The sequence below is a fragment of the Camponotus vicinus genome, unplaced genomic scaffold (assembly GCF_025532165.1).
Source record: "Camponotus vicinus isolate PSW18456_S1 unplaced genomic scaffold, iyCamVici1.0 SCAF_1, whole genome shotgun sequence".
NCBI lineage: Eukaryota > Metazoa > Arthropoda > Insecta > Hymenoptera > Formicidae > Camponotus > Camponotus vicinus.
Genome location: NW_028141945.1, coordinates 32,457,317 through 32,481,850, shown reverse-complemented (window position 1 = coordinate 32,481,850; position 24,534 = coordinate 32,457,317). Strand labels below are relative to the sequence as shown.

At 38.7% G+C, this 24,534-nt stretch overlaps 1 protein-coding gene across 6 annotated transcripts in view; it reads right to left on the bottom strand.

Moving 5' to 3' along the window:
• Positions 1–24,534, bottom strand: part of LOC145961632 (putative receptor-type tyrosine-protein phosphatase mosPTP-1) — a 257,685-nt gene that overhangs the window by 147,981 nt on the left and 85,170 nt on the right. For all 6 annotated transcript variants that reach the window (XM_083082090.1, XM_083082062.1, XM_083082096.1 and 3 more), the window contains one exon: positions 13,087–13,395. In XM_083082090.1, coding sequence (XP_082938216.1) covers positions 13,087–13,395 — 309 coding nt within the window. The remainder of the gene's footprint in view (positions 1–13,086; positions 13,396–24,534) is intronic.

Sequence of the window (24,534 nt, the reverse complement as noted above, 5' to 3'; positions counted from 1 at the left end):
GCGATAGCGGTCGACAGGTCGGCTACTACTGGAAAACTGCCAGAGTCAAGCGTTGAAGTACAGAACGGAGTTCAGATATTCACACGCGATCCGTTTCGAGGCGGCTAAATAGAGACAGGGTACCTGCAACAAGCCGAGGGGGGCCCTCCATCGCGAGCGTCGAATCCTCTCTGTTTCTCACGTCCGTTCGCGCTTAAGATAAAGTAGGCTAAAGCCAGTATACGCGAACTTCCTAACGTTTCTCTGTTCGCAAGAAACTCCGCTTAAACTTCGGATCAATGCTTCGTAGCAATCGCAGGGGGAGTTTAAGCGGAGCGCGCTAGAGTCTTATCGGCAAAATGACTTTCATTCTGCGAAATGATCCCGAACGCGAGCGGATTTGACGCGGTTCAAATTTTCGATCGACCGTAGTGGCTACATGTGCGCATGCACAGTTTCAGCGCTCACTCTTTTCTCTTTTCAGCTTAACGTAGAGAAAACGCGTAAATTTTCATTTCTCGCTACGTTTCTCCGTCATACCAGAGGAATTCCGCTAATCCCGTGTAATCGGGATGATACGCGCGATGATACTCGATAATTCGATCAGAGTAGCTTCTGTCGTTAGCCCGTTCATTGCCAAAGACGATCACAATCGTTCGACATATATCGCTACCTCTACGTACTAAGAGCGGCTATAGTTGCCTAACTGGAAATGACGTCGTAATAACTTGGAGCAATCCTCGAGTGCAGAAGTGCTTACTAGTTCACCGAACCGAATCATCCACCACTTCACCTGTAGCAAAAGGACCAAGACGTTACTTTCTCGCGACGTTGATTCGCGTTAAAGCTCTAACGATGAGATTTCTTTTTTTATTTATTTATCTTTTCATATATAGGCAGCTATATTTCAAAAGAAGCAAACTTTTGTATATCGGAGTTAAACGTTGTCTTGCTACTATTATTCGAACTTGTAGCCGGACACAATCGCATTTATTATTCCACATGTTCCTACGTCTTTCGATACTCATTCTTTTCCTTCCATTCCATTATATTTCTTCTTCACATTGCATTTCCCTCTACCTTTCTTTTTTTCTCCCTTTTCTGATAGCATTTCTCCCGTTTACCAGAGCATGGGAAGCGCGTGGAATCTTAACGCGTCCTCTACCGTAGGTACAGTTTAACTTTGCTAGTGAGTTGAATTCCTAACTAACATAATCCGCGCTGTTGCGCCAAGCGCGCTAGCCAATTAGTACAAGCTCAACACGCGAAAATCCTTGACACAGCAAAGAAAAAGTTTAGACAGATTGTAGACGCTTAAATTAATGGCACGACTTATGTGTAATTCCGTGTTTTATCAATGTTCCCATAACGAATAATACTAATTGAACGAATATATCGTCATCGTAAAAAATTCAAATAATTTCTCTTTGCTAAAATAATTACGATACAAATTATTATGTCGGAATATTCCTATGCATTTAAAAACTGCACACTGAGACCAATAATAATAATAAGCCTATAATAATAATAATATTAATAATTCACCCAAATATACATTAATTATGATAACGCGCAAGAAGGTAATCTCGTATATTCATTTCCCTTAAAATCTCTGCCCCTTTTCCTCTTCGAAAGTTATTTCACGCAACGAAAATGATAAAATAAAGAGAGAGGGAAGAGAATAGCAATCACGAAAAAATATTGTTTAAAGAAAAGTCCTCTCTCCGAATTTCTTCGTATATTCGGTCCACGGGATTTCGCAGCAATACGAAAAAGAGCCAGGAGGTACAAGGAAAGGTGGTCGGATATCCGACTTAATCATCCTCCTTTATTAGAGTAATTTAAGTATCTAATTATTATATGGAAATTTCCCCCGGGTTGCAGAAACCCTTGATACAATTTTTCTTGCACAAGTTCGAATTTACCTCCGGGGCAATCCGCTCCCTTTTTTCCCCGTCTCTCCCTCTCTCTCAATCCGGTCTTTTTATATTGAATGCTTTAAAAGTTCACTAAAACTTTTGTCTTCCACGTGTAAAATTAACCCCCTTCACCTCCCACGCTCCTCTTTTCTGGCCAGAGAGAGAGCTCTCCCTCCATGGTGAACATAATCCTGATTATATCATCCGCTATATTATCATGATAAGATCGCTGACGGACAGTCAGAATAATGCTGTGTTTAACGATGTCATTAGTGCGATGAAACCAAAAACTTTCTTCCGCCACATTACACCTCGTGTAGTACCTGGTCCCTGATCCTCGTTTCGTTACGTGAAAATTTCGCCTTGATCGCGTATTATTCAGCGACAATATTCAGCTGAAATATTCTCCTGCAAATTATAACAAAATCGTAACCTGAAGAGAATAAACACACTACTTTCATTACGTTGGCAAGAGCTTTCGTAATTTTTTCGAATCGTGAACGAAAAAAATTGTGTATTTTCTGCGAGTTGTACGAATATATCGTCGTTGGCATCGACATACGCTGATGTCGGGGACACGAAATAATATATTCGCTAACATAAGCGTAGCGTATTTAGCTTACATTTCATATTTGCTATTCGAATAAAAAATTACTTACGCGGAAAAAGCTGCACGGAATGTCGATAATTATATCAAGGTAGAAATAACACACGATCCCACGGTATTAAAAACTATAATAACTCTTATACGGCATGCATATATAGTTAATTAACACCTCGTTTTCTCAGAGGCAAATGTTCGTTACGATCTACGCACAGTTATATAAAGGAGGGAAAAAATCAACGGGCAAAAACAGATTAAGAATTCCGAATTAAATATGCATTTACGATACCGCGATGAGAACCGCAAATAGTATGATTTTTATTAAAAACTAATTTGATAATGGAAGAGATAGTATGCTTATAACCAACGGGAAAGTTTTACCCGCGAGCGTGTCTTTGCTTTCGGCTTTCTAAGAAATTATATGCTCTTCACGAGCACTCGATGTTTCTCTCCCAGTTTCCATTTCGTCGAGCGCGCACTCCTAGGTTTTCATTTCTTAAACTCACTCCCAAAGTTATCATGCTCGCAGGCAACGCCGTGGCATTTTGCGCAGGTAGTTCCCGACTTCTCTCGGGATTAATGCGTTTCTGAAAACTATCTTGTAAATCATATTCGTCTAAAACGGCGGCGAGCAATTTTCTCGCCTTAAATATATAGGCGGCCTTTATTTCGCGCAATTTTGATTTACGCGAGTTTATTTTGCACTAGCTAGTTTCTAATGGGAGAGGCATCAATTACGAATCCAAAGCTTATCTGCGCTTGACGTGCGTGCGTTGCATGATCTTACGATGTAGAACGAGACAGCAATCGAGTATAAGATATACACATGTGTACGTGTATTTCGGGGATGTAATATAAGTGCGAGTTGAAAGTGCATCATTCATAGAGATATCCCCGAATTTGCACGCAGTTATATATCGGTTAATTTCCAAGAGAGCCTAAACTTTTCAAATACTTTGAAGGATTCGACATGTTGGACAGTAATAAAAATTGAGCGAGCATCGCAAGAGGTATGACAAATGCAAGTTTAAAAGGAGACGCTGTGAATAAAACAGACACATTTTGAATTTTTATCTCACCTCTACATCGCCTAGCATTAAAGCAAATGAAAATAGCGCAAAATAAATGAGAATTTTTAGAACGCGCATGACAAGTGATTTTTTCCTTTATGCTAAAGGAAAATTGGATGCACCATAGCTCTTGTATTTTTAATTCTAGATAAACTTAACCGTTAGACAGCATTAAAGTTGTAAAATCTCCGAATAAACCGACGGAATTCAGCCGCGTGACGACAATTTAAGTGCGTTTCAGTTGCAGTGTGCGCAGTTAATCGATGGTCCTGCGCTAATTTGCGCGGTGGGCGCAAATAAAGAAACGCCAGGGAGAGAGGAGAAGCCGTGGCGCCCGACGTCGCTTTTCTCGTTACAAACTCATTAACCTAAGCGCATGTGCATACGCGGACGCTAAGAGAGAATGGTGGTTAAATTAGCTATAAACTATAGTATACTGTGACAGCAATGGTGTTATTTACAGCCGTCCTAATATAAGCAAGACCGAGTTTCCTCTTTTCTTCTCGCAATCGTATATTTTTGCGCCGATACAATTTGATTAATTTTATACATACGATCAGTCTCAAAATACGAGTTGAATGCTCGTTGATAAGATTTAATTCCTTTTGTGTTTAAACTTATGAATCGTTGAAAGAAATTATCAGTTATGCAATATTGTCCATTGATATCATAAATAACATCATTATTCAATAATAGTCATAAATTTTGAAATGTTAAAATTGAATATACTAATGTAGTTGTAAATATTGAAACAATCATAAATTTTAAAATACATAAATATAAAATATAATATTAGATAAAATATATATTTGAGATATGAAATTTAATATAACAAATATAGAGAGAGAGAGAGAGAGAGAGAGAGAAACAAGATAGGAACACAAATACCGATTGACGTCACTGAATAAAGTCGATACCGTTGTATATACATGTACATACATAGTTACAACATAAGCGAATATTCCCTGCGGTTAATGGGGCGACGACGAATGCAACGTGACGCGTTGTCACCTCGGAAGCGACGTATAACCATGGCTTCCGATCTGGACAATCGCCGGCCACCGTGACACCTATACGCAACGGTTCAACGCCTACCTTCTTACGCCATATTGAGCTTAAGAGCCTCTTCGTGCTTCTCAGCCTTTTTAAAGGCTAAGCTAAAGGTTAAGCCCAATAGCGTTCTCGCATATATTACCCACTAAATTTTAATAATGTAGAAACTTGAATTTCTTTTCATTCTAAAAAAAAGGGAAATTGTTTTATTATACCTCCCATCTTTCTAAAATGTAAACTTATCAGAATACAAAGACGGCGTATCATACGTCTTCTTATTCTCGTCTTGTAATATCGAAATATCATTCTTTGAATTCGTGGCGACAATGCGTATTGATATTGAATCGCGATATCTCGCTGACGTCTCGCGACTATATATTATATATTGTGCTTTCCGTGAAACCCGGTATAATGAAATGTCAATAAATACGAATGATCGCGAGGCGAGAGGATACTCGTTCATCGGTAGAACTGGCAGACCGAGCGAACGCAGAACGTCGAAAGGGTTAGACAGATCCGGATACGATCGCCCTCGGCAGATGAGATTTGCAACGGCGGTTTCGCCGACGCGATGCGTTGCATTATTCACTTCTATGCTAGGGTAACGGCGCAACCACTATCGTCCGTTTCACCTCCCTGAAGCCTGTCCGAACCCTCCATGGCTTTCGAGCTAACTCTGATGGAGGCTTCGCCATCGATACCGCGAAGCTACCTTCGATCCATCCGGGTGCGTCCGCTCGTTTGTGTGCGTTGCAATTAACTCCTCTCGCGCGCACATGACAATAGCAGCCATCAACGCATCGTACATCGGGTGGCCGCGATTTTTACCGCTGTCAATTTACGTTAGCGACGATAATAACCGCACGATTGTTGCATCGCTAGCGTAAGAACATCTTTGCCTAATAATTAGAAAGGTATGCATTGTAATTTCTCGCAGTTTTATTCTTAAAAATTAAATAATGTTACTTTTAAAATTGTAATTCTAATCGGTGTGATATAATAGAAAGTATAAAAATTTATTGCAGATAATTGGATAAGTGCATATTTGACGCGAGTACATAAAGAATAATAGAAAAAAGTGTAAGAATTAAATAGAAAGCCTATCATTCGGAAATTCGTAGAGATCCCATTTCTACATGTCGCGTGACAATTCAAAAGCTTTCAAACGTATCAGGGGACATTACTTATCGATTCAATATTGATATGCCGTCACCAATGAAATACTCCGCCACGTATTCGAGATATTACGAAATCCAGGTCTTTATCTCGCTTTCTCTCTCTTTATCTCTGCCTTTCACATGTATACAACACACAAGTATTTCAACTATGCCGGCTACAAAGTTCCTTTCAGTATCGACAACCACACGAATACTCGCGCGCTTTGACTTTCACAATGAAACGTATAAATGCAGGTGCGCATTTGACTCGGATTGAAATTTTCGCTGAATATTCTCTCTCTCTCTCTTTCTCTCTCTCGTTTGCTCGCTCTCTCTCTCTCTCTCTCTCCTGTCGTTTAGATTTCGGTCGAGATTTTCATGGTCCAATTCGCATTGTTGTTCGCTCCGATGACTCGCCACTGTGGCGAATCTTCGATAAAAGGAGAGACACAAAATGCGACCATCTCCGCTAATTTTTTCCTACATTATTAAATTAAATTTATTGTAAAAATTATTAAAGCTAAATTGTTATAAAAGTATAAGTCTCTATTTTTTACATCTTGAAATAAAAATACATAAAGGCTAATTTTTTTCTTCGCTATAAGTCTAACGAAATCCTTGACTCTTTTTTACGTATCTAATTTAATTTAGCTTGACAATTTTATTAAATTCTTCTTCATAAAAATTTCGAAGGACTTATGTAGTAATTTGCTTGTGCATTTTTTCGCTCTTTTATAGCTTCGTTGACAACTTTTTCGACTATTAACGAACTTTTAAATGTTTATAGAAAAAAAATGAACAGACCTTGCGCCGAATATCATTACAATAATAATGCTAACAAAGACGGTGGAGACGCGAGTCGCGGCAGCTGCGGCTTTAGATGCGCGTCCGTTCGTAGTTGGCCATAAGTTTTCGTTGGTCGAGAAGGAATGGAAATTAATTTATGGAAGAACAGTTTATTCGTGATTCTTAGCTAAGTAAGAACGCTATCTAATGTTCAAGTTTACTTCAGTTATCCTCTTTGCTCGCTTTCAAGCATAATGACAGATGGCCGTCATCCGTTCCTTTAATGCTTCCATAAAAGAGAATCGCGATCTATGACCAATGCTGTTTGTTAAGTAAATGTTAATTAAAAAATTTAATTCTCCTTTGACTGAAGAATTAAAAAGAATTTATCAAGATACAAAGTAATTTTAAGTCTCAGAATGCATCGTTTTTCTTTCAATTTTTAATAAACAAACTTTCCGAAATTTTTGTTTTGCATTTAAAAAAAAATCATTCAAATTATTGAAAATATATTATTACCGTTTAGACATTGAAATGTTTTTCTCACAGGTTTGTAACAGATTAAACGCAATTTAATTAAGCATGCCGTAAAGTACATAATTCATTGCATCGCGTCGTCGATCTTATCCCAGAACTCAAGATGCAAGTTCGTTATTTGCAGAAATGAAATTATCCTGTATAAACATCTAATACTCTACAACGTTGTAAAGTTTATCGTATATAGAGGCGAAAGCAAATTTTTGCGACTATCGCGTACGGCAAATCTTCGTTTACAACTATTAATAGTACTAACGGTATTAAACATGTACAAATATATCAAGAAATTAATTACTGTATAATATTATAAATATTAATGATACATAACAAAATATACTATAATTTATTAATTGTAGATATCAATAGTCTTATTACGAAAACCTTAGATTTATTATTTTTGTCTCAATAATTACTTTAATTTAAATTTATTTGTATTAATAATTATCTCTATTCAAAAGATGACATAAAAACGAGATATCGGAATAAGCAGCACGCATTGGAATAAAATGATAAAGAAATAAAAATCTCACGAGTCGACGACGTAACACATACCTTATTTCAAGGAGAATGCGATAAAACGTATTAAAGCTCAACGCCGGCAATTTTGCGCAAAAGATTTGTCGAAGTAAGCTGTGCGCTTTGGCTTAGAAAAGCCGGCATTTTTCAACGCACGCTTCATTATCTTCGAAACCGGAGTAGTTTCCAGTTGGTGAAGCACATTTATATCGCGGCGCGCACCGTGCTCGCGCGTTAAATCGTTGCCTTTATTCAAGGCCCGACGCGCGACTAGTCATTTATCTCGTAAAATCAACCGGTCAGCCGTAGCGCGTCATAGAACAAGCTAAATACAATCACGTAAATCTCGTTCTATTTCCGTCGATTAAATCCGCAATAAAAGCTGATTTTACGCATTCCGCCCGTTATGTATATAACGGCTATAAAATAATTGGCTTAACGATATGTTTTTGTTCAACTAGATTTATAGCCCGCTATTGTAATTTTATTTATTATTAATTTAATCTCCTAGACTGTATTTTATCGCACGTCAAACGGCTAAAAAACAAAAGCCATTTGTATAAAATTGTACAAACAGTTACGGAAATAACAAATAATACAATTATTAACGCGCCTATATGCACAAAAAAGTAAAAATCATTTTTGCAAATAGATCAATCTTCTCTTTGTCTATATAATTATTACGGTACGTTCGTTCATCGAATGGAAATAATTAAACGAAGCAATTTGTCTAATATGTATGTTCGGATACTGTGATTAAATGGCGATTACCTCGGCGGAACCTCTATTGAGAAGAGGAAAGAAGACGCGTGCCTCGAAGCGCTCGATCACTCGTAGAATACGCGAGTAACGAATAGTATGCTAATCCGTGAACGTTACGGCGATGCTGCTCGGCGAATCGTTTCCAACTTTTCGAATTGCGCCGCGTCTTCCTGTTACCTCATCGGTTAGTGGAAAGCGGTAGTATGTTCTTCCACTCGGAGAAGTCCGTGAGAAAAACTCACTCCATTGTAGCAGTAAGAATGTTTCGCGCAAGTTCACTCTTGGGCGATCGGTGTACTCGCGATGTAAAATAAATCTCGACCCGACCGCGCCGCAGACTTCGGAGATTCCCATCTCCAATGAAACCAAGACTGATACTCTAATTTCAGAAAGTATGATACCTTTGAAATTTTTCATTAGAGATTTATCGCGAGCCCTTTATCCGCGCTGTACACATTACAAATCGTATTACGGACTTTAGAGCCCGGAATAATCCGTATGTCGCGCGAAAAAGGATAAAAAAAACTACTGCGATACTCGCTATGTACGTATCGCGGATTTTTGGAATACGGTGTAAATTCGCGAAATACGAGAGACGTGCGATGACACGGGGAAAAAAATCTGAAACGGAGCAAGATCGCGCAATCAAATATTTTCAAGGCGGATCGATACATTTTTGACATGACGATAGATAAACACACGGTAGCGCTTTTTGCGAAAATTCTTCTTGAAAAAAGACCCATGGGTTAATAGAAATTTTCACGCGATTGTGATTTGAACCGAACTTGTTTGCGAAAAATCAATCTTGATTGCAGGATTCGAAACACCTGTAGACGGTTAAGTCCGGTGCGTACATCTGCGCGAGAAGATTAGTACGTTGTACAGTGTCGGAACATTTTAATAGAATCGATTGTCTTACACATACGAATTGCGAAACGACCTCTTCCTTCCGACATGAAATAAAATCGAACGACGCCATTTACCGAGTACTCGTCGTTCTCTCGCGTCGTTGTCCCTGTCTTAAATGAGACGCCCGAATGAAAAACAGCACTCGTGGCTTAGTAACCATTGAAGGAATAACTGTCGACGAGGCTTTTGTCTTTTGGGTCACGAGCAAGCTCGATGATTCGCTTGTACTAAAATCAACCGAAAAGGAACGGAACGAGCGTGGGCAAAGAAAGGAAGAGACAAGGAGGGAAAAAGGGAGAACCTAAGCGAAGAAAGGAAAGGGATCTTTCTTGAAAGAGCTCGCGAGCTGACGACAACACACGGCGAATGCATGCAGCGCGGTAATCCCGAAGGAGAACAATTTTATTTGTTCCACCAAGAGCACATTCCCTCTCTGGCTCCATCCATTTCGAACTCAATTCTCGGATCACCTAGTCAAGCTACTGCTATCCTTCCTTTAGCTTGTCTCCTCATCTACACGTGACGCATAAGAATACTCGCGATCGTGCCATTCCCCGGCATTATATGCGTACATTCTTGAAACGAGACTCCTCGCGCGATTGTACGCATTGTATTTTATATTAACAGCGTATATGCAGGAACTTTTTAGCTAAAACGAAAATTCCTCCATTGTGCTTAAATTCCATTGCAGTCGGAAAAGTCCTTTGAATAAGGTTGCTTTTACAAACACAAAAGTAACGAACGATCAATGCCAAGGCATACTCGGTAACGGTGAGTGATGCGAAGGTTTTCGCATCTGCATCTGCTCGTTAAGCGAAGTAGAAGGAATAATCGTGACTCGTTAGCCGCTATCGAGATTCCACGCGTAGGTCTACTCTCTCCTTCTATCTCTTTTCCTTTTCTCCGTCTTTCTCTCTCCTTCTCGCGCGCGCTCCGTCGTCTCGCTCTCTTTTACACCGAACCGCGTATCCTGTCATGCATATGAATGAAACTGTTTTGCCGCGAGCCGAAAAAACGTCACGCTGTTAAACGACTCGCGCTTATTCATAGCCGCAGTCAACCAACATCGTCCCTGCTGCCCCCGGTGGAACTTCGAGGTTCGAGGGACGATAATTCGAAGCTCGTTCCGGGCGTTCCCTTTGGGCCCTTTGTACGCTGGCGATATCGTTTCGAAGAGAGCGCACACGTATCTACCACCTTTCACCGTTGCTCGTTCATCAAACAAATTAGCGATCCAGCCGATTTAACGAGAAAATAACTTGGAAACTGGGCATGAGTAAATTTGTTTTAAATGAATACAGCATTCATTAAATTTCTTTATAATTTGTACAACAAGATTGGTAATTAGAGAGAGAAAATGTTTTCCATAATTTTCCTCGCTTAGGAAGGCTAGCGTTTTATTATATGTGAAAATAAAGTAAAAGTACTTCTTCGCACGCGCCTGCAATTCGCAATTTTTCAATACGCATTTTCACGATTATCAAAAGCAAGGAGAAAACATGGGAATCAATCTTGCGAGGGAAATGTATTCAGGAGATACGTGTGTATACGTTCCTACTGCAAAGATTTGAAAAATGTTCATTTTAATGGTTGATGTAACGCGAATATTGGTTACCACCGAAGTGTTACGTGCTTCGAGTTTTGAGCAGGAAGCACGTACACTATAGAATGTACGTATACATCATAATATACGTTGTAAGATACGAGATATGAATATGTCGCTTAAAACCAAGTACGCAAAAAGTGAAAAATGCAAATTCGCGAGCTTTGATCGCGCGTATAGTACATTGATTCTGACGAAACCATATTGTCGCGCCGCCAAACTTCACCCTCGCGCCGCAAAGTTACACGAACACCCGTCGGTTGGCATAATTTCACGTCGTTTTAGCGGCTCAGAACTTTTTAGTCAAATTGAGTAACGGATCGTGCATTGAATGCAAATGACCGCGCGACATAACGCGCGATAGGACTCCCCGTTCGTTCCTTGTCTTTTTTTCTTTTCTTTTATTTTTTTTTATTTTTTTGCGGTAAAGTTGGCGGCCAAACTTATGCGGTCGAAGTTATGCCGCGCGCACTTCCATGATTCCGCACCGCTCGTCGTCTATAGGATGCTCGGAAAAGTTTGCTTTTGACGCGGCGGGTTGCACGTGACGAATTCAAATCAGGCGTAAATACTTAAAGCAAACACGCCGTGCGAGAAGGGGAGAAGGGGGAGGGACCAACTCAGTTTTAAAATAAAGCATTAGAAGAGCGGCGACAAGGTTGTTAAGAAGAGCGGCGCCACCTCGAGACCCGTCTTCCTCTCTCAAAGTTTACGGCCAACTTTGCGTAAACTCGCCAAGTTTAGTAGTGAACTAGTTCATTGAACACAAATTGTAACCACACGATGAATGAATGAGTCACGGATATTTCGGCTGCCCTGCGTGAACACACCAATAAAATTGAAATCGATCACACGATCGATTCCAACGGCAGGATCAAGATTCCGTAACCGTTAAATAAATTTTACGAAATCCATCGATTATATTACTTTGATACAAAATATATTCCAATTAAATGAATTAAATTATAAAAACCATTAACGCGGGGTATACATGTCCCAGAGAGAATTTGTTACAATTTGCGAAAGAGAATTTAATTTAATTTGCATCTGAGAAAAATCTGAAACGAATCGAAATACCTATTTAGTAATCATTCTAAAAGCAACTGCATTGAAGTTAATATTTAAATATTCATCATTATTTTTGTAAAATCTATATCTATTATCGAAATTTTACGCTGAAATATCTTCATTTTCTTTTTCTCTCTAATATGTATTTCACATATATAATTATGTCAAAGTTATCACTATACAATGTATAAATACAAAAAGTAATAAAAAGAAGAGAATGAGTGGTTTATTTAATATTTACGTTTTATCTCGACTTCAGAAAATAAAATTGCCAGACTATAAGAAATTCTCGTGTATCGGAAAATTGTTCTCATATATATAGCTAACAGCTAAAAGCAATATAAGTGGGGCAAATAAGTTCTCTCTCTTTTTTAACTCGTCCAAGAACAGAAGAATCGCATTTGAACTTTTATATCTCCTTCAATCATATACAACGGTATATTAACAATAACTATACGTTACTGATAAAAATTGCAAAAGGTAAGATTGGAAAATATCATTTATAACAAACTAATAGGAAACTAAGATTTGATTATTAAATTAATTCATAGAAAACTAGAAAGAATGATTAAACGATTTACGTCTAAATAATTGATAGAAAGAAACGTTACCCAATGATTTCACGGTAGACGGGTTAATGTACAGTAATTAATAATATCTTCAAAGTTTCTAACTCTAATAAAATTTAGAGTTTAATAAAGATATCTATCTGAGAGAAACGAAAACTAAAAGCGCAATGTAGCAACTCGATGAAGTTTATTGGCACAACACCAAACGCCCAGTACGACACAGAATGAGTTTTTAATTCACTAGTGACGCTCATTGGGCCGGAAACCTAACAGCCACGTTCAAATCTCACAGGTTGTCAAGAATAAAACTTTAATCAATATATCATGCTAAAGTCGATCTCGACAAAGATAATTGTATATAATGAATATACAGATGATTATATTCATTATTTAATTCGAGCTTTTATTAATATCAAAAATTTGTTAAATTTCATTCGAATTCGAGAAATCTTTGTTATTCAAAGTGTGACGTCAGCACGCACTATTCTGGCTACATTTATTTTCACCAAAAAGGCTAGAAAAGAGAAGGAGATTAAGAACATTCCGCTACCTACCTCGCACGATGAGCTTGATCACAGCTTCCGGCGCATTCCGGTTGTTCACGAGACACTCGTACGTACCGGTGTCGGCGGCGGTGACGGGATGCAGCTGCAACGAATAATTTTTCAACGACAGGGACATTCTGTTCTGTTCCGTTCGCCGTACGACGGTTGTACTCTTGCTCTTATACTCGAGCAACCGCATCCCGTTTGCCCGCCATTCGAGCATCAACACCAACGAATCCTCCGTTACACCCGGACAGCCCAGCGTGACGTTCTTCCCAGCCTCGACGACCACCTCCTCCACCAGCGAATTCATGGTATCTGCGAACATAGAGATTCGTTATGTTCGTCGCATGGCGAACGTTATCGATGCGATAAAAACATACGTGATCGCGTAGAATTGCCGACGGAATCGAGGAAAAGCGAACGGTGCCGCGACGTATTCGCGGGTTTATCGATCCGGAATTTACCCGCGTCAGGACAATTTCAACGTAGAACGAATAAAATCCGGGAATAGAACTGGACGTTCGACGACTTTACAGCGCGTTATTCTTCTCGTCTTCTCGTAAGATCGGGGTGTAAAAAAAATTCTAAGCGTTAGGGATTGTTGTAAGGGATATCGACCCTCGCGTCGATTTTTTTCTTAATCCACTTCATTTTCCCTCGTTCTCCTTTATTCGCATCAGCGAAGTTTTAATATCTTTCATTCGCAAACAATAATCAATGTACACCAGCGCGAGAGCTACCCCGGAGTTCATACGCGGTAAACTATATTTCGCTTGAATACTTTAAGGGAGGGATTATAATATACGCGCGACTACGGCCAACACTAGCTTCCCATCGACTTTTAAAATTTCACACGGTCGGATCGTAATTTGCAACGCAAAATATACCCGGGCGAGTAAGCGCACGTTACGTCATATTGCATCGCGGAATTCTGAATAGCCAGGCATCCAATTTTCTTTCTAACGAGTTCAATTTTTTTTCCACCTTTTCGATACACACCCGCGTACGCACTATTACTCGCTTCGGTCATAAAAAAGGTCATCATAGGCTGAAAAGTTTTATGAAAATCCATGCGCGAACGAACCACAGGCAAGGATTTCGCGCATGATTTCATAAGCACTAGCGAGAGATACGTACTATAAGCATGTACTCATACTACGTAGATCGCGAAGAACCGTGTGTCGATCGTGTGTGATAAAACCACGCTGGACATGACGATGCGGTAGATCGCGAGGTAATTCAGGAGATTCCCTCCGCAATCTCTTTGGAAAGCCCTCGGAAAGCTTTTACTGCGCGAGATTTGCAAAACAGTATTCGAATCACGCGTGCGTATTCATACATGCAAGTTGGAGTCTTCCAAGCGCGGTCCTTTAGCTCATTCAGCCTTTTTCTCTTGCGATCGGCATAAATCATACTCGTCCGTTTCTTTGAACGTTGTTGGATAAACATGTAATATTCGTCCATCTTTACAAATACGATGACGAATTTGCCACAAGAAATGATGGTATTTTATAAAAATTCTTTTTTCGATCTTAAATTTTTTCCCTCGCGTGATAAATTTTCTTTTATTCTAGTGAATTATATTCTCCATTCATTCTCTTTCTCTGTCTTCTATTCTAAAATTTATATGTCTAAAATACATTTTAATTTTTTTGGCAAGAATTCATTATCTTTCTTTAGAATAAAAAGTTTACCTGAGCCATTATTTGTTTCATCTGTTAAAATAGAAAAGAAAATGTTGATATTATTTTATCTGCACGGATAACACACAGATTTAAAAGTTATTTGATTTATTTTCCGATTGATATGGTCACTTTGATCGTAATTCATATTAGAAATAAGAAGAAATAAGATATAATTTATGATTGTGAGTATAACACACACACACACACACACATACACGTCTGAATAAATAAAATATTTTTCATATAGTGGCACTTTATAATCAATAAAGTGATCTTATAAAATGTGTCAAAGACTTCCATTTTAGTTCGTTAATCAATAAATAACTCACTCTATCGTGAAATAGGGCACTTGAATTAAATAACAGGGCCATTTATTAATTAAGAGATCTAAAATCAAATTGAAAGCTGTATATTCTTAAATATTCCATTTTTCGATTGCGAATCTCATCACTTGCAAACACTCACGCTGCACGTCTACACATAGAATAAATTACATAACCTGCTTTCCTTTTATGCAGATGGTTGACAGATCAAGAATTTTAAGATATACCCCACTATATGATATACTATATATATATATCGATTTGGTTTAAAACTAAATTTCTTCAAAAGTAACATCAAAGTCACTCACAGCGAAATGAGTCGACTGGGAAACATTTCGTGTTGGAAGATATCTCAACGGAATTTTAAAGCACACGTTTCTTCTCAAAGCCTTCTGTATACTATCGCTAAAAACTCGGACTCTGTGCACTCTCTCTTGCTTAACGTCGCTACATTCCCGCCGATCCGCGGAAGCGTAAGCGTAAGGAATACATCCCGAACCCTGTACCGATTAATACGCTACAATGCACTTCCATGAATAAAAAAACTACATACCCAGGAAAGATAAACATTAACGAAAATGCGGCTCGAAACAAACATTATGCTGTTTATCGAGCGCATAGACCGGAGAAGTAATAATCTGCAACGTCGTCGATCGTCTTTGATAGGCGTACATACAGAGTCAACCGTACATACACGAGGAAAATAAAAAAACGACGGAAGAAAAGTGCAACGAGAAAAATAAAAAGGCGACGGAGGAAACGCTACAAATGCGTAGACGCAACGATTCGCGCTATAACGATTCTCGGTCAACGAGAATCGCCGTCGTTTATAGCAACGAGATCACTCGCAGCCACACTACACTCGTAAAATCCACGGCAAATCTCTCAAGAAAATAAAACTAATCGTGCATGTTTTAACGTACGCGATTGTTTCTTGCACGAGGCGTGAAAAAAAAATAAGAAGAATTCGCGAATAATGACGACAAACTTTTTCTCGCGAGCGCGATATCAAGAAAACAGTCTATCGGCTTATCGGTTCGTTATAATTTCCTACGCCATTTCAGCGCGAATTCAGCGTATTAAACTTTCGCGAGCTAATCAGTAATTCTGTCGCCGACATGGAGCACGCAAAGCTGTATTTAGACGTCAATCGCGAGAGCTGCGCACAGTAAAATAACAGCAGTGGATAAAGTATCCCGCATTAGTGTGTGTGTATGTGTAACATTCAACGCAAACTTAAAATGTAATCGATATATAATTTAGCGAACATATAACAAGAGGAGGGAAATTTCCGTAGATTGGCAAGCGATTATAGCGCGAAACGTTTCTAAACTTTGAGCTATTCTTTTCGTTAGCTATGCATAGTGAGGAAATGAGAGAATCGTTTCGCACGCAAGTGACATAAAATAAAAAGTTTCTCCGCAATGGATAACACTCGTTGTCATTTCGTATCATGACAAAAAATGTACATGTTCGCCCTTTTTGATCGCGTTCGACTTGCGCGCTTCACCGCAGAATCGAAACTTGGGACGCGATTTTCTCTTTGTATCCAAGAAAGAAGCTCTGCGCGCGCATCGGATTGTGCGAGGAGTTTCCGAACAGCTGCAACAGCAGCAGCCGAAGAAACGATGCAAACGCGCCTCGTTACTTTTCGAACTTTGTCAAAAGTACGCCGTAAAAAGTTTCCATACCGATTCCGCCGCCGTGCTTACGAAAAACCATAAATTTCTCTCTCCGCCTCGGTCTTTCGCGAAGAGAGAGAAAGAGAAAAGCAGAGACGTGGCGTGATAATTTTTCGAATTTCACAGCGCATTGAGTCGCGGGCACGAGCGTTTTCCATTAGACGTTAAATCACAGAAGGAATTAATGTTAATTACGGCACAAATCCCGCGTAATGTCTCGATTGTGACAGACTCGAGGAAAACGCGAAAATATTTATGCTCGCCAACTGCAAACTACCGGCCAATTATTTTATCCGATTCTCGAGCGCGCTCGTTAATTATTCCTTACAAAGTGATATTCGTTATATTTCCCGAGAGGGATTAGCGGAGGCAAACGGCATCTTGAATCCCGCATGGGCCTTGAAATTTGCTTTAATATTATAGGAATATTACGAGAGAACTTAATGCGCCTCTATGTCGGCGAAAGGAGGTGAGTTTTCAAACAGCTATCTCTTTCGTCGACATTGTGGGAAGAGCTATCATTATCCCAAATTCTGTTTAACAGTTTCTAGCAAAGTGTTAAGAAAGAAGGCGCAAATTGCATAAATCCATTAAATAAATGCAAATAAGAACAATACAATGTGGTGCATATTATATTTAACAGTGGTGTTACATTTATTGTTAGTAATAAAACAAATCGTTTAAATATCTTCACTTATTATATATATATTAATAATTAATTTTTTAAGGATAGTTCTTTATCAAGAATGAAAATAAAAATATAAAAATTATACATGCTTCATTTACAAAGAAACTAAATTAGCTACGTCAAAAATTAATGAATCTACTACATTTCGAAATTCATGAATTTGACATTGCGCAAAGCATTTTTAGCTTTTTAAAATATAAAATTAATAATCAATTTGTGAATTAAAATAAAAATCTTCCTTGTAGAATTAAATTTTTATTTTCACGAATTTCTGTCTACAGTTTACAGCCTACTGTCTACAGTCATTATAAAAGAGTTAGTTCGAATATAAGATAATATATTAACGATTTTGAGATTAAATTATATTCTACTGCTTTAAGTTACATACACACAAATTAATTATTAATTTTACATCTTAAAAGTTTAAAAGTGTTTTATGTAATATCAAATTCATGAACTTCAAAAATATTAGATTCATTAACTTTTGATATAACTGTGGTTCGTCTAATTCTTTCTAAATAGAAGCAAATTAATATAATTTTTCCTTATCTCTATCATATATAATTTTTCTTTTAATTTAATTTTTTATAATACATATGTCAAATATATATATCCATACGTCGCACGACTAGATTGTCCAACGACAGTATCATGATGCAGTGGCATCAGCAAGTGCAACAATCAACGGAATGTCCTCGACCTGCGACCGAGCTCAGGTCAGCCTAAAAATTGAATTTCATCCTCTTTTCCCCGGTAGAGGAGGACTCGGTACGCCGTAAATTAATTTACGCAAATCTTCCGCGGGCATGAATTTTTCCAACACTAATTTCCCCAGAAGCTACCACGCTCCGCGAGATACGGTCACACGGTCTAGGCAAGCCGTTACCACGGTAATTACCTTCCTACCCCTTCGTTCAGCGCTTCGTCTTTTTGTCTCATAACCAAGTAACTATCTTAATTGCTTTTGCTTTTCTAACTCTGGATACTGCACTAAGTCCAGCTCGTTTTATAGGGAGGAATGCTGACCCTTTCCTCCCCCTGTCCTCCTTCCCACCCTTCCTATCCCATTCCATCCCAAGTCCGAAAACCCCCTCGTCGTTAGCGACTATCCGCGGGGGTTAGCATCCTATCTTCGCCCTCCAGAGGTCGATTTAAATTCGTTCGCTTCCACCATTCGCGCGCTTGCTCTTCTCTTATCACTCGGCATCCTTGGAACCGCTTATATTTTTTCATTGCGCCTCTGACGTCCTTTGTTTTTTTTTATCAGGGCGATAATATCGCAACCTCCGCGAAGAAGTGGAAGCGACAATCGCGGAAGGCAATCTTCCTAAGAGAATCTCAAATGGTACGACGCGACATCGCTCGTGCCAATTTTCGCTCCGTTAACCGTTACGCTGATCTTCATTATTTCCCATAGAAAATTTTTCACGAAAAGTAATATCGAACATTGCCGTTAGGATGAATCATCAAACAGAGCGAGAAGCAGTCTACCGATTTTAATCAATTGAAATATTTAAAAAAATTTATCTATAATATAAAAAATAATAGTACAAAAACTAAAAAAAATTAATAATCGAAAGAAAAACGGTTATTAACGCTTCATAATAATTAGAGAAAATTCTCGGTCGGTCTTTTAGAGTAAATGGGATTGGTTAAAGCCGCAATGGGTAAAAATATCCCGCAAATTCACTCAGGCTTTTTCATCTCTTCGCCAGTTGCCTTTCTTGCGGTGGTAAATCGCCGGCAGCGGCGGTGCAAAAGCGCACGATTCCTCGCTTTAGGATTTCTGCCGTTTTCTTGCCGGTCATCAAATAGATAAGCGTAGAGCGCGCGTAACGCAACTCTTGCTCCAATTTTGCGAAAGTAGGAGAATCTTGATACAGTTGATTGCTTTTCAGAAACTCTCAGTATTAGTCGCGACAGACGAGGATTTATCGCGAGCAAGACAAGTTGGTTTTAATAGCAACTCGCGAGAATTATTACCGACAACTTATTATCTTACAACACTTGCCACCTGCACCTGGATATACCAACTTCTCCAGTACTATTACACGACGTAATGTGTCCTCTCGTCGCCGAAATTTACTATCTACATTTTTTCCCTTCGTTTTTAAACACTGATGTACAAACTTTTCGTGCATGTATCCGTAGGTTACAACGCTATGCAATATTTGCTTGCAGATAGAAATGTATTATCAAGATTTACAGACGGTACCACACACGTGCTGACACGAGTAGTAATCAGCTGGCAGCGGTAAATAACATTTTCATCGAACATTCGATCTGACAATAATAAGGAGGTCGTGCGATTATTTTCCTAGAAAGGCCGCACGTAGATAGGGCCACCGTTGGTCGATTAATCACCGGTAGATTCCCATCAGCCGGAGCATATTTGCACGAACAAACGCCTCGCCGTAAGAAGAGAGCTCGCGCGTACGTTGCAGCTCGCGCAAATTTCTGTCTACCAAAGTTGAAATCGTCGTAAATCCACGAATGATTCCCGGGGTTCGTTTGTGCCGGTGCGCGGTACGTAAACTACCACAGTTTAATCGCTCGTTCGGTCAAACGCCCTCGTTAATTACTTCCGATTTAATTAGCGTTCGCTCTCTTATACAGGAAGGAAGAGTCTCCTACGCTCGTCGCATATTATAAATCATTGAATCTAAATGTTCCGAGTTACCGAGTACGATATCGTCTCACCCAATATACACAAGACCGTTTTCTTAGAGAGATGTTGTAACTTTCTGCTCGAGTGACTACGTGAATTTCGGATAATGGAAATAAGTATTACATCTCGAATCGGAGAGTGTGCTTAATGTAGTTCCATAAGATATATAAGTACTGCGGAAAATATTTACAAAGCGTGTGCAAAGTAAACTGTCGGTTTGAACTTTATCGTCTCGTTTCAACATTTTTTTCTGTATTTATTCGATAAACCTATATTAAGGTATTATTTTTTCATACATATGACAGCAAAATATCTCGACAATAAATTTCGAGAGAAATTCTATACGAGAAATTACACGTCACCATTAAATGGGCATCGCTTTAACATTGTAACAGTTTATATATATGAAGTGATCGCCCTGTGAAATAGACACCAAACTGTGAAAGCAAACCATTCGGTATTAGTTTTTCCCCCTTTTGGAAACTGAAACTCCAACCGAAAGAATTGTACGATTCGATAGCTGACGTTCCCACTAATGGAGCGTTTGCGGGGAACGAAACAAATGGAGAACCGCGCCTTCCTGCTTCCTTACAAACGGGGGCCGCTTCGTTCGTTCACCGCCAACGATCTTTTGAATTTGTCTTGGAAACCTTGGACGGGCGGAATTTTCGACGGACAATTCCGCGCGAAGCTGAAATTCTTCCTTGGAAGAGACCGATCGATCGCATCAAAGAATGTTCACGGACTTCCGAATATTCGCAACTTTCAAGTTCATTTTCCTCCTCGCAACGCAATTATTCAATTTATTTTATTAATAAATAAATTTGTCGCACGTGAATCGAATTGTTTTTTTTTTTTACAATTTTGATCTACAAATTTAAAACTATCCGATAGGAAGAGTAATCTTTAATGCAACATTATGCAACATTATGAAATTCATTTGCTTTAACGCTTATACTCAATGCCGATAACGTAACGATGATAAATAGCATTTCCGATAGTAACAAACGATGCGAACCGTGGTGTAAATGCTTGTGCTCGTTTGCGACGTAGGATATGATAAGCAGGAATGCGCGCCCTAAAACGCCATCGAAGAGAGAATAACGGCAATTAAATTTACATATACCCCGCAAACACACACGTACATCACGCACAGCTAGCTCTGCATTAACGCCCACTCGCTGTTGACTAACAATTTTCCCCGTATCTGCTGCTATTTTTCTATTCTGTCACAACGGCACGGAAATATTCATTTACTGCGTCATTATGATCGTTCCCTGTCGTCCGCGAGGCGCTGTGTCATGTCGGCCATGCATCGGCGTAATTACTGTCTTGACAACATCGAAAAAAAGGGCAAGAGCGATATTTCAACACTCGGCGACGATATGCCGCTCATTGCTGATCGCATTTTCGATTGTCGGTCGAAACAAATCACGCAGAGACTAAATCGCGAATCGCCATTATCGAAAAAAATCGAGTTCCTTCATCCTGGAATAAGATGCATGTATGAAATAAATAAATTTAGAAAAAAATCGTAGTATTTATATATATGTATAACGACTATTTGTTCCGCGTTGTAGCGATCGATGAAAACGTCCGTGTAAATATAACGTGCGTAATGCTATCACATACGATACGAACATATGTATCCGTATTTTCTGCAACGAGCCGACATATTTGCAGGCACAAGGAGCGGATGCTCATTAAAAGCGCACGACAAACGCACTCTCGACGATAATTGGATCCGATAAAGTCTCTTCATTACGGTACTCTTTCGCAGTGATTTCTACGCCTTCGTGCTCATCTGTACATGCATAATTTGGAAGTAATGAAAAGCGACAGATCGCAAAAGGGAAACTTTTTAAAGTGAATAGAATTGATATCTTTTTTCGATTATTTAATTAACTCGAAGTGAGAGAGAGAGAGAAAGGAAATACCGTCTTTTCTTCGTCGTCATCTGTATTCGCAGAAAGTAATATCATTATTCGCTGTTTTTCTCTCGAAATAGTTATTGTAACAGCTTTATATGTTTTTTAACTGCATCGCCAAATATATCTCTGGAGAAAAATGAAAGATAAGAATAATGAATAAAGAAATTACAAAAATATGAAAAAAATGAGATACAATGATTCAACTTGTGCAAAATAGAGAAATATTTATAGCGTATGTGAATAATTATTTATGAATAATTATTTATAAATAAATTCTATTTCAATATATACGATTTTGTTTTACAATATAAGTTATCGAGATATTTAATTTAAAAATCTGGAAAAAATATATATTGCTTCCATCCAATCCAATTTCACTTTCCAACAAGAAACATCGCGCTATACAGCTATATACTAAACGTATTTACCAAATATTCTGGATAAAGAACAATCCTGACAATTCTTGTTAGAATTGCGGAAGAGACTAAGAAGAGACACCGACAAACATGTATACCGTGGGTTAACGTGTATGAACGTAAGAGGGGTTTTTGTCTGCAGAGATAGGCGAATATATATACTAGCGGTAACTCCGTTACATAAGTGATTGAGGTTAAACTCGGTGGGAAGGATTCGCAAACTTCTTACAGCCCTTGCAGCTGCTAGGTGCGCTGTGCTTTCCCATTGTGTCTCATGACGTCGTCAGTTTCGTACGTACATTTCATGACGAATTCAGCACGGTGTGGGAATCGATATCGCATTAAAGATACGTCTGTGCAAAATTTCGGGAAAAAGTGCAGGAATGATATGTATACACGAGAATCTTCGCCGACAATCCAGAGTGTCGGTTGTACGTCGAGATATCGGATGTTGCTATTTTAATGCCGCTGAAAATGATATATCACTGACCGAAACTCGATAGAGAATCGGTTGTGCCACGTCAAATTCCATGATAGATGGCAATGCTTCGAAATAAAATTGGCGAGAGTTGTATCAATATGTTTTTACAATATTTTTTAACACGCTGCTAAGGGATAATAAGGCTCGTGCTACGATTTTTAGGGGAGCGATCCGAAGTGTATTTCGCGGAAGTAATTAAAATGAACAATAAGAGCTGCTCGCGTTCTGTTGCCAACTTTTAAAAGTCCATTTCGCGATATAATAGTACTTTCTTCGTTTAATTCTTAGGACCGGTAAAGAGAGAGGGTCGTTCTTATCTCCGGTATCGCAACGCGGCTTCGAAAAAAACTTTATTATACGTTTAGAGTCAATTAAAAATCTTTCAATTCCGTTTAATTGCTTCGTCAATATTTTTTAATAGAGTGCAGGTGTACAATTGTTTGACGTTTTTATGGATATACGAGTACGTATATTTACATGATCCTCGTTCGTCTCATACATACATGCACATACAAGATTGACACTGTTGCCTATAGTAGTTTAAGACCATCCCATTGTTATTCTTACAAATTGACTAACAGTATGTATATATGTAACTTATAGAAACGACGCTGAGACTTATCGATAGTGACTGGAGATGCAAAAGCGAGTTAGCAGAAATTAATCGAATTACGAGGTTCTCCGGCGAATTCTGAGTGATCTGCATCGAACACTTTGTCTTGGAATAACTACCGACGTTCGACAAGGAGTATGAAGTGGTTAAGCCAGTTAAGGGTCTACACCAAACACGAATAATCCAATTTCTGCACCGAATGCCGTGAGGTCAACAGAATTTCGGGCACGACATCGTGCTTCCAAATTGGGACAGCCACGCCTTAAAATACACAAACGGTTACTGAACTTCTATTCGTCTCATTTAATACCGAATATTCGCTATTATAAGTTATTAAAAGTTAATGATATATATTTCACAAATATTGAGAGTCGCGAATAAATTTTCGATTAATATAAATTACACAAATAGCTAATAATATTACTGTGCAGAAAATTACTGTCTATTTCATCGATATTTAAATGTTTAAAAAAATGTTTCAGAAACTGTTCAATTTATATATAATTCTAATTAGTATTTAATCAAAAATATATCTGATTTGCATAATATTGGTAATGAGAACCGTAACATTTCGTTACAAAAATAATATTCAGTTATACGAAGTAATATTATTTCGTTACGCAGACATAGAGTTCCACAAATTAGGATTCTGCAACTACATTAGAGTGCAAGCCCCGTCTCGTGCATCTATATCATTAAGTGAAATGGAACTCGAGGCACGGCAGTATATCTCGGTGTAATTAAGCATAACGGACGTCAACTTTGGAAAATCTTGATATCCCAACATTCCATTAATACTAACCGATCCGCACCATCGCATGTTCACGTGCACTTTCGTTTCCTGAAATTCCTGGAACGCACGAAACAACACATTGTTCTTCAAGACGTCTCTATGAGAGAGCGTTACCTATATCCGCGGCATTGTCCTAGCGATAAACCTTCTTCTCTTTCAACAGCACTAGAGAAG